This window comes from Argopecten irradians, chromosome 3, assembly GCF_041381155.1.
Source record: "Argopecten irradians isolate NY chromosome 3, Ai_NY, whole genome shotgun sequence".
NCBI lineage: Eukaryota > Metazoa > Mollusca > Bivalvia > Pectinida > Pectinidae > Argopecten > Argopecten irradians.
This window is the reverse complement of record NC_091136.1, coordinates 22,989,261-23,001,271: the sequence shown is the minus strand read 5'-3', so window position 1 is coordinate 23,001,271 and position 12,011 is coordinate 22,989,261. Positions and strand designations below refer to the sequence as shown.

The 12,011-nt window shown below is 33.6% G+C and overlaps 1 protein-coding gene, 1 long non-coding RNA gene and 1 pseudogene across 2 annotated transcripts; all 3 read left to right on the top strand.

The window, feature by feature from the left end:
- Nucleotides 1-3,557: 3,557 nt before the first annotated feature.
- On the top strand, nucleotides 3,558-5,739 carry LOC138319569 (sodium-coupled monocarboxylate transporter 2-like). Its single transcript, XM_069262721.1, has 4 exons — nucleotides 3,558-3,661; nucleotides 4,148-4,234; nucleotides 4,724-4,960; nucleotides 5,731-5,739. The coding sequence occupies exons 1-4, from the start codon at nucleotides 3,596-3,598 to the stop codon at nucleotides 5,737-5,739; spliced, it is 399 nt and encodes a 132-aa protein (XP_069118822.1). The 5' UTR covers nucleotides 3,558-3,595.
- Nucleotides 5,740-5,745: 6 nt separating this feature from the next.
- On the top strand, nucleotides 5,746-7,361 carry LOC138319985 (uncharacterized). The gene is made up of 3 exons (XR_011208058.1): nucleotides 5,746-5,868; nucleotides 6,563-6,672; nucleotides 7,088-7,361. It is a non-coding gene; the product is annotated as an uncharacterized lncRNA (long non-coding RNA).
- Nucleotides 7,362-8,989: 1,628 nt separating this feature from the next.
- LOC138317904 (sodium-coupled monocarboxylate transporter 1-like) overlaps nucleotides 8,990-12,011 on the top strand; it is a 52,620-nt pseudogene continuing 49,598 nt past the window's right edge.

Genomic DNA, 12,011 nt, shown 5'->3' with positions numbered 1-12,011 from the left:
TACTCTCGAGGGCCACAGAGCGATATAGAATACCTTCATTATGTCAAATTATAATTTTTGTCCACTGATTTGGCATTTTCGCTCCAAAAGCAACAACAAGAAACTCAAACAAGTGCACTACAGTTCTTAAATTGGTACATCAAGATGTTAACTCTATATGTGAAGAACTCCGGAGGCACAACCACTGTACCTATAAGAGTAGGTTTAGAAACTTTTTAAAATCTGAAATGGGCATGCATGGTCCTTGCTACCTTCAAAATTTAATACATTTTAAACAATGTTCATACTCTTTCAGATATGGTAATGTGTTAGACTTACCAAGAAGTAGAACAGTGACATATACGGAACACATAGTATCAGAGTTCTGTCTGTCACAGTATGGAATTCCCTACCAGTGGAGGCCAGAACAACCACATCTTTTAATCATTTTAAACAAATAACACATCTTTTAATCATTTTAAACCAATTAATTGTTATACATCTTAGTCCTAATATTTTACTATATTTCATGCATTTTGACACATTTTTTGTTGATTGTCACAGGTTCGATTTTTAACCAAATTTACTTGTGATTGTAGAAATAATATTTACAGATTCCGTAATAAACCCACAGATAGTGCGCTGTTGTGAGTTTATAAGTAGTCTCGGGATGTTAGTAATACTGTGCAATGCTAATCCCGTGCTTCATTTCAGATTCCATATGCAATCATCTCCACGAACGGGTAATACATGAGAATGTATACACATGGAAAAAACGCCACGTGAATGTATGATTATGTACGAATTCAGACCTTAAACCAAATCATTATAGTAAAGTTATAAACACAATTCCTTGTAGTGATTTATTAAATGTGAGTTAGAAAACACACATGTACTAAAACTATTAGAAATTAAATTTTTTTTTAAAAATGTTGTTGTAATGTATTTCAAACTGATACTGTATCTTAAATTGAAGCAAAAGTAGCACTCTTGACTTGAAGCTTATGTAACATATTGTATTTGAAGCTAATGTAGAATTTTTGTATTTGAAGCTAATACTGTGTTCTTTTTTAAACTAATGTTGCACTTTACATTTTAAGCAGACGCTGCATTCTATATTTGAAGCTAATGTGGTATATTTTTAATGAACCTGTAAATATGTATTTTAATTTGACGCCATGGTTGGCATCAGATGGTGATACAGGATTTTGTTTCAATTTGAAGCTGATGCCTTTCTTTGTGCTGGACGTGTTGCGGTCACTGCCTGGTCTATCTGGGATCTACATCAGCTGTCTGTTTAGTGGGGCGCTTAGGTACTGTAATGGAAAGTTTTACATCTTTGATAACTTAGTGAATTCAAATTAATTCATTCATGTCGTCAAGCCGGTGTTTTTTGTTGATCAAGACTGAATGGTAGAAGGGCGATAACCCACATAAAATTCCTTCAGAACGAAAAATTATAGATCTTTTAGTTATTTGATAAGCCACCTGCGTGTATTGTTATATATGAGAAACAATTCTTTTAAGGAGAGTTTTCGGTGGTGGATTCTGATAAAAAAATATTTAAAAAAAAATAACCAAAAAACTTCAATCTAACAATCTGAGTTATATAAAAAAAAAGTTGAAGGTTTTCTGAAGTAAACGGTATTTTTGTTTATCATTTTACTTCTTTTAAACAATCGTTAGAGTATTCGCACAACTGTGCTGTTGTGCATTTCTTATGTTTTTACGAACTGAATACCTGTGACAGTAATGTGTAAATTGAAATTGACTTTTATATGTGTGACAATTGCACAATCTACCAGATACGCCTTTGTCGGTCATTGAATGGTTATGGTAGTTGAAAAGGAAGGTTTAGATTGTTCATCTTTTAAGACTTGGTAGACCCAAGTGTTATTGCCTTAATTTTTCTCAACAAGGTCTTGGCTACGTGTTACGGCGGAGGTACTAAATCTTTTTTTTTTACCCTTCTTTTAATTTTGCCTAGAAATTATAGACTAGACAAATCTACAGTGTTTGATAGTTCATGCAATATCGGCTTCTGTCAGAGCACAGCACAACTTTTGATATTAAAATTTCAATTTTGTTCAGCACGCTATCGTCGGGAATCAACTCCCTAGCCGCCAACACTGTAGAAGATATTCTTGGAGACATAGTGAAGAAATCGAGGTTCATCTCCCAGACTACTGCGGCCAAAACTATTCGGTGAGCTAATGTATATTAAGACCTTTCTTACTTCAGTATTTAATCTGTTTGTGTTACATAAACGTTAAAGCAGCATTTATTGGTTATGTATGAAGTCATTGCTGGCCGAATGGTTGAAGTGCCCTAATCGTTTCCAAAACACTTCAAAGTGTCTGATAGGGAAAGCATTTAGGGAGTTATGAAATGGTCAGCTAACAGTGAATGGGGCTATTTCTTTGCTGTAGTCGCTGCTTGTTAATATTAAAAACCAAACACGTCGACAAAACATGTCGGCTGTAACCGGTAAAGGAAACAACCAAGTTATAAAATCATAGATGATTCGGTTCTGTTATCCATTTTTTCATTTGTAATGTATAATTCACACTAAATTTTGTGGTAACTCTATCTACGGTAGCAAGTAAGTGTGATGGCACTGGGAACTCTGTTTTCCACATATATATATTTGTTGAAATTTGCGTGAATTCCTTTTAAAACCAAATTCAAGGTCACTACTCCTCTTCGTCTAACTTTCTGTAAGAGCGTAAAAACATTTAACTTTCATTTATAGTTCATTACTGAAGCTTTTCGCCTGTGAAGGATAAAAACCATCCCCACCTGGTCACAAAATTACTAACAATGGCCAATCCATCGGCATACAAATTCAGGTACCTATAACTGCTTGGTTTTTCATTTTCCTTTCCATTTGGCGATGGAGAAAAGTTTAAACTATCACCACATAGAAAAAACATATTGTATTGAACCACTGCATGGCGAATATCTTTTAGCTTTACAAAAATTACTAATTTTTTAATGGCAGAAGTTGTTAGTTTCAACAGAAAATCCAGTTTCAGTAGCGAGGGCGACTATCTTGGATACAAATGAAGGTAACCGAGGGGCACCTCGACTCACGATGGTAATGCAACATATTTATAATAAGGTCTTTATCCACCATACAAACAATTTTTAGTCTGTATCTTATGTAACCTCCACTAATAACTGTATCAATGTTATCATTCAAAATAGCATTTGTCACTGTCAACATAATACACATTCGTAGTCTATGAAAACCTCCTCTCTTTGGAAAGTATGAATTAAAAATAAACGCAGAAAATGACAAATTAGTTAAATTTAAAAATGTTTACCAGATTTCCGATTTGTGGTGTTTTGCAGTCATAAAAATTTTATTTGATTATTTGTTTTTTTATTTACTGAATAAAATGTATTAAAGGAAACATAGATATTATTAAAACATTTAAAAAGGATTAAGAAATAAATTACATTATGAGACACTGAGAGGTTATGTCATAAGGTGTACTGTTATATCACTAATTGGCATTGGTGATGTCAGCTAAACACACATTAAAACAGTAGAACGTAAAAATGTCAGAAGTTCTTCCAAAACTTACAATAATGTTTCTTTTCACATGTGTTTATGTACGGAGTGATCGTCATTGGTCTTGCGTTTGCCTTCAATTACATGTCTGGTTCCATTCAGGAGGTAAGATGGAGAATGAGTCTGAGTCTTAATTTTTCTTGTAGTCAGAATCATTATGTCGTTCTTTTTTATAAAGGCTTCGGTATAATCAAGATATCATATCGCGAATTATTATCATGTACATTAAAACGCATTAATAACGAACACGTTTACAACAAATTCAAAGTGATAAAGAAGTAGAATTCATTCCCAGTCGAGTTTCCTATAAGATGTTTAATAACATTTGTATAACGAACTATGCTTATAACGAAGTGACTTCATTGGTCCCAAGGGATTCGTTATAAACGTGGGTTTATAATCTTATAAATATGTTACATGATAATAATGTATGTCAATGATTGAGAATTTTCGCGTATCAACAAATTAGAGAAAATTCATTTAGTAAAATTAGTTCTTCAAGAAAGGCCTTTTCATTTGTAAAGGTGAATGACCTTAACGAGCAAGTTTTGTTCATTTAACAAATAAAACCACTTAATATCTTCAAAATAGATGTCTCTCTCGGTGTTCGGGGCGTGTGGAGGACCTCTGGCCGGACTTTTCTTCCTTGGTGGAATGGTACCACGAGCAAACTGGAAGGTATCATTTTTAAAATTATGTTAATTTCCCTCAGCAGAAGTTTGTTATCAATGAGAGGATTTGTATAAGTTGAGTCTACTACCCATGTCCCAGTATAACCAAGACCTGTGTTATACAGTTACTTCAGTCTGATAGTGAAAAGAGAACTTACTGTTTGTTAAAGAATATGAAAGAAATGCATGATGTTGGTTGACGTCAACGTAATAAAGTTATTTCACTCTTTAGATATCAGATATTACGTTTCTTATTTTTTTTATTACATTATCATGTTATAAACGATTTTAGTTGAGATTATGGTGAAACACATTACCAGTGTTATTGCCTCTTACGACATATAAGTTTCAAACTAGTGATGATAATCTAGTAGTCGAATTTTGCTGCGAAAATCTTATCATTAAGTTAGGGTCAGTAAGCCAGTGATACATATCTACGAAAATGCTTAAGAGCCAATATTGGAAAGTTTCTAAACATATCTCAACATAATTTCAGGGAGCCATGTCTGGCAGTCTAATCACTCTCGCGTTCAACATATGGATTGTGTTAGGCGCACAAATGACCGTCAGAAAATCAGCAAAGTTAGTCCGGAACCCAACAGACGGCTGTTACCCTGGTAACGATACACTAACAATGAACGTAACGTCACTATACAGTTATAGCACTGCAACGTCTTGGACATTCTACAATACAACTGGACTGCCAGGTGTTGTGTCCGACAGCCCTATTTGTGTAAGGAAGGCTTTATTTCTGAAATTTTGATTTACTAAGATAAATGTGTCCTTCAGTAAATCATGACTTAAGCTAATATTAAGCAAAGGAAAATGTTGTTGTAGACTTAAATTAGTTACTATCACTTCACCTTTATGATTTGGTCAATAATCCAACTGGGCAAGCCATAGTGACCTTGTGTTCATACATCTGGGGACTTTTGAAAACACCAATAATAGACCGTTATTCGCCAAACTGTGTCCTTATGACTTGAAATTATTTTGACTTGATTTTAACAAAATATGAATCGGCATAATGTTGGAACATATGTCATTCATTACGAAGAATTGCACAATAAAATCAATGTATTGTAACTGTTTATAACAATTTGTCGCCATTTGGGCCATCTTCTTGGAAATACAACCAACTGTGTGATGTCCTTCTTGAATGCTCAATGCATCAAAACACAGTGATATAATTTTTATTTCATATGGTTATTTCCATCAAAGCCTTCTTGAAAAGTTATGGGTTTAAACACATTTGCAATGAAGTATTTTGTCATAAAAACGTTAACACTTTAAGATGTAGAAATTTATAAATATATGACTCAAGAATAATGTACTTCATTTGCTTATACTAAAACATGGCATTTGAATATGAGTACCTGCCTTTTTGTAAGCAAAACTTTAAGCGGCCATCAACTCATACCGGAAATGGCCAGCAGCTTTTCTTGTCATATCACAAAGCTATAAGTTGTTATATTGGTACATGTAGCTGTGTTTTACTTCCAGTTGAAGTAATTCCATATTTTCTTTAAATTTCCAGGCAGGATGAAGTATTCTTCCTGTATAACCTGTCCTATGTCTGGTACGGTTTCATCGGGTTCTTCGCAACTTTAATCATCGGTACTCTGGTCAGCTTGTGTACAGGTTTGTGGTATATTTTAATATTTAAGATGAAATTGTTTAAGTTATATTCTTTAAAAAGAATCATCCCATTCACATTTTAATGCAAAGTTCAATACCTTCCAATCCTTACTCGGGAATGATAAAAACTGTGGTTAGTGTGTCATTTGGCTACAAAACCTTCACTTAGTGCTGTCTCTGCATATTCAATGTTGTTTAACCTATATAACTCGAACACACGTTTGAACTTATTATCTAAGGCTGGGCAATTTATAATGTTTACTCATGTAGTGATAACCACAAGTCTCTGACGAATCCGGGTGTGAATACTAAAAGCCAATTTATTTTCGTGGCAACATAATTTTGCGTTTTCATATTTTGCGATTTTTTCAGTGTTATTGAAATCTGCGATTGATATTCATTGAGTTGCAATGTACCTGTTTTCGATGCATGTTTTTTTTCAATAAAAAGCTTACAAAAAAACTTATGTTAATGAAAATAACTTGTTTTGTTGTAATACAAGCTAGCTTTATAGACAAGATTTTGTTTTGGTGTAATACAAGCTAGCTTTATTGACAAGATTTTGTTTTGGTGTAATACAAGCTAGCTTTATTGACAAGAATTTGTTTTGTTGTAATACAAGCTAGCTTTATTGACAAGATTTTGGTTTGTTGTAATACAAGCTAGCTTTATTGACAAGATTTTGGTTCTTTGAAAGGTGGCGATGGTGGCGAACCCGTGGAAGCTCATCTTATCTTCCCCATGTTTAGAAAATTGTGTGGTGTGGAATCAAAATATAAATATGACTTAACTGAACTGGATGAGAAGGTAAGTGGTCATTAAGAGAGTAATTTTAAATAGGTTTTATTAAGAAGGCGATTAATTGTATTACTGTTTGTCTTTCACTTTAGTCTTTATTATACGATCTCGATATAGATTGAACTATCATGACGGGCCTACACCTCCTGGCATATATGTGCATGTTAATATGTCTACTCGAGCCTCACGTGGGAATCTATTATATAGAGATTACGATAGTTTTTCGATCTAAAAATCTACTGAAATGAAATTGGAGTTATCCCCCTTCAGTTAAACAAAATGACTATATACATCTATGATCAGAGTGTATATTAATTGAAAATTGAGATAGAACTGTATTTGAGATGAAATACATACGTCCATGAATATAAATCTTGTGTAGTGTCAAATAATTAAAAAGATATGTTCATATGTTCATTTTCAGAACAAAGACAACGGACAGACCAGTTGCTGCCGTCCAGACGAGGATAGCGATTCAGTATAATATGACGGGTGCCTTATATTATTAGCCTATTTTAGCAGTAGCTTTTAATACTCAAGTGACATGTTTGTATGTAGTATATCATCTCTTATTATTTGTAAAACGCAATGTGATGACTTTGGTGCGTAACTTTAAACATTTTTCTCTTTGTGTTTGAAATATGACATTACAACCGAACCGTAAGTGATGACCACAACACAGCAGAGCAGTCATCTTAGTGGATTTATGTGTTTTACAACACAAATTAAAACTTTTCTTTTTATTATATACATGCGTTTCGAATGTTCTTTTACTAACTAAACCAACTTCATTTCTGATATATAAAATACGATTCTTTCTGGCGTAGTTCTGAGCACATTTACAAAGTAAGACACCCATTTTTCATCTATATTTTAACTATATTTTATATTCATATTTCAACATAAGGATCGTCAACAGCCTATTTATCACATGTATCATACGGCCATGTCATAAATATTGTACGACACATGTGTAATAGCACTATTATGACGTCATATTAGTTTTGACTTCATAATCTATATATGACGTCGCGTGATTGTTTCAGTAGACGGAAACGCCACATCCGAGCCAGATTTCTACTGTTTTATATAGAGACGAAATTTATAAAGTTTCACTTATATTTCTATTAATAAAAGTTATGTCATAAATATAATCTTAAAGGCTCGTGGCATATCAAATTATTAAACTCTTTCGATAAATTTCATATCACATAGGATCCTCTATATAAGCCCTCTCTTTCTTAGCCCGAAATTTGAAATTCACACATAATGATATATACGGATTGGATAAGAGTTGTTACAAACAAATACATGTACAGTTAACAGAGAATGATTTATGTGTTATAGTATCAGCGATGCACTTATTTATAATATTGAATTATTAATATATTCAATTTTACAATAACAAAGCAGTACAAGGGAGGTAACTTCTTTAAAGACTATGAACTAAGCCAGAGAGACTATTGTGCATAGAGCATGCAAAGCCAAATAATAATACCCGCACTTATCATTATTACGACGACCGACAACGACCGTCAACTAATACATACATAACTAAAAAACTGAAGAGACCATTTCAAGATTAGTAGATTAGTGTATAAGATCTTCTCTGGATATGTGATTATACGCACTTTTCTGATATGTATGTAGAACGAATATATGTACCCGGCCTACTATACCTTTCAGCCAGGTACGAAATCGTCCCTATATGTCGTAGTGGAGCACTGCATCAGAAAATCAGTTGGACAAATTTTTATACTTTGTTGTAGGTTTCCAATTATTTTATGCGTATCCATGCATTTATATAACACTTTTGTTCAAAACAAACATAACGACCATTCTATCGTACAGCTCACAAAGGTCAAATTCGCCATTTGTAGACTTGCCTTATATTTTTCCTTCGCAAAAGACCATCGATCGTTTTATGTGTAAAAACAATTTCTCGCTGTGAATTTGATTTTTTATAAGGTTCAGTTTTGTTGCCTAGTTGATAAGTGATATAAAACAAGTAGGATAAAATGCAAACAGACGTTTTAATAATGATTTGCACGATCATTACTTTGCTCCATGAGCATAAATATGCACCAATTGTAGCTCTAAAGACGACACCATTATCTGTCTAAAAGTTTTTTGAGCTACAATATTGCAGCTAATATTTATGTACTAAATGTTATAATGGTACACATTTTCAAGCATGTTTTTATCTAATTCGCGTACTAAGTGTCACGGTACGCATTTTCTAAATTACACATTTATTTCTAATAGGCATGTGTTAGTTGACGGTCGCTGTCGGCCATCATGTTAATAGATTAAAGTATGACAAGTACAACCTGTATATTACTTACGCTGTCTGTAGTGCTATCTGGGTTTGCTGATCTAAAAACGGAATTGAATATACATAAAATGTGGCATATTGAAGCATACACTTGACCAATATATTACTTTAATCTCAAATCTATTGCTGATCTTATTTGAAAATTACATATATTACAGTAATAAAATCCAAATCCAACGTTAATAAGACAAATGAGAGCAGAAAAAAGTTGTTTGAGCACTTCTGTAAAAAGTTTCATGATGATAGAACACGGTAAACTGCATAATCAAGCAGAGAATATCTACTTACTACGTTCAATATTTTTGACATAGGAATATGCTCGAGTAAGGCACGACTTTTCACTCCAAATTATCACTTTATCCTTATTTTTCTCTTTTTAATCAAACATGTAAACCAGTTATCCACTAAAATGTAATTTTAGCAAATGAAATCACATTTTACTTTCCTATAAGCATTCACTCCCTCGAATCTTACCCAATTGGTTGAAATTTACCTGGCCTCGTTCTCAAGGAAGGTGGTGATTATTTTTCACTTAACCTCTTCTCGTTCTGATGCATTTATTATTGATATTGCTAAAAAAATATAAAAAAAAATAGAATAAAATAAAAAAAAATGACGTGATGCATTGGATCCAGGGTATATTCTTTACAAATAATGTATTTCCATGATTATCCTCCACCACCACGACCTCAACCACAAAACTTGTTGAACATATATGTCCAATCATAAACGAATAAATATATCATTCTATGGTAAACACACATGTTATGTATGTACAATATGTACAACTTGAATGACTGGTGAATATTTACAACTATGCTGCTTGTTTCAATCATTATAAAGAATGGGTTTATAATGAGTACTATAACACTAACTACAGTGTAAAAAAATCGTCTAATATTAGCGCGAAATAATAAAAACCCAAATATTTATAACGATGCTGCTATTTTCATTCATCGAAGTAAAAAAAAAATTATGTGTCATCCACATCAAATCAAAAATACAGCCAGTGCTTCATTTCCATGTATGTTAAAGCAGGGTACTTGAAAATAGTCCATCATCGACTGGTTACACCAAGTGTTGGAGTTTTTCCTTACAGATCACTGTTACTTTAATAACTAACTGTGCCTTGTCCATCAGCAAACATGGATCCATCTTCTATATACATTCCACATCCGCATGTTGCTGATTACATCGTGATTGCTAGTTTCCTTTGTATCTGCATGGGAATAGGAATCTACATTGGACACCAAACCAATAAAAACCCAGCATTGGAAAACTATCTTCTTGGAAATCGTCGCCTTCTGCTCTTGCCAGTCTCTATGTCTCTCTTTGTGACTTTCTTTAATGGGTATCCCTGCGGAGGTGTACACCTATGGCATTATTGGGATTCTGGTTTCCGTTGCCAACATTTTCTCTGTTTTAATAGCGAGCAATACCATTGTCCCATTGTTGTTTCCTTTGAAAGTAATCAGTGCTTATGAGGTAAGTAATAAATTACACTAAAATCCTTAACTAAGTTACTAAGTAATTGCGCATCAAAATACCAAGTATATTATTTTCAGAAGGTTTTGTAATTTCCGATTGATTTGAATAGCATAACCCCATGAAATAAAACGAAATATACTAAATCAAAGCCTCACATAACGATTATGAGGGGGAAGCCAAGTTCAGGTGATAACATGTTAGATTAAAGATAGCTTTCAGTTATATATATGTTATAAAAAAAAATCAGGGAGTTTTGAGATCCCAAACGACAAAATCCCCTACGGGCAAAGTACGATTTACTGTTGATAAGTCCCACCTTCCGGTGATTATTACGTCATAACCACCGGAAGGTGGGGCATATCGACGGTAAATTGTACTTACGCAACGTCGTTTTGGATATCGAAACCCCCGTATTATCAAGAATGTCAGATAATTGTTGCTTTATAAACAGACGCACTATTACCTGCAAGTACGGCAGCCAAACACAGATATATTTACCATTAATCATATTGAAGCAGCCAAATTGATTAAATTAAGACTGTCCGACGTGAATAAAGTTGGGCTACCTTTGTCTAAGATACAATATTATATTTCAATTAGTTTCATTGTGATTCTTGATACTTACCAAAACACTGTAATCCAGCTTTGCTCGCGTTTTTCGTATCAAATTATCCTTTCGCTGCAATTTAGTTTTTCGACGTTGCACGTAGGTATCTACTGTGACGTCATTACGTTGTGAGCTAAACTTCTGGCTTTTTCTCTGAAAACTCTGAAGTTTAGCTCCCAAACACCTGACGTCACCATCAATACCTACCTACAAAAGCAGATATAGATAACTCTGTAATTCCGCCTTTGCATATTACAGAGTTAGCTCCCTTGTGGGTAGGTATCGATTGTTACGTCATTATTTTGTGAACGCAATTCACGTCCTTTTCTCAGAAAAATATGACGTTACGCTCACAAACACGTGACGTCATAATCAATACCTGTAATATGCAAATTCAGAATAGAATATGCAGATACATAATAGATTACAAATTTTAGTAATACCTTAAAGATGCTCCACCGCTGACAAATGGCATTTTTTCACTATCAAAAACAGGAGCAGACAATTTAGGTTTTTTCTTCAGTTGCAAAATTTACTTACTTTACACCATTACCGCATTGAAAGGTTTGAGCTTCTAATTTTACTTCAAGTTAGAAATATGAAAAAATAATTAATTACATCCCGAAAAAAAATCCTTGGCACTATATCCTATAAGAAGTACTGATTGGGCATGCACCATAACGCGAGCTAGCGGATTTTTACGGTGATCAAATGACGTTACAATGTCAACATTAGTGACGCCTTAATGGGTCACGTTTTGGGTGTCATTTATACTTTCATAGACTTCACTTTGAATATATTTAAATTGTATTTTCGTTTAGTATCTGCAACTCCGATTCCGTTCTAAAGGCGTGCGTACTTTCGGAACAATCATTGGAATGCTACAAACGGTTTGTATGGGAAAGTCCACAGATGTCA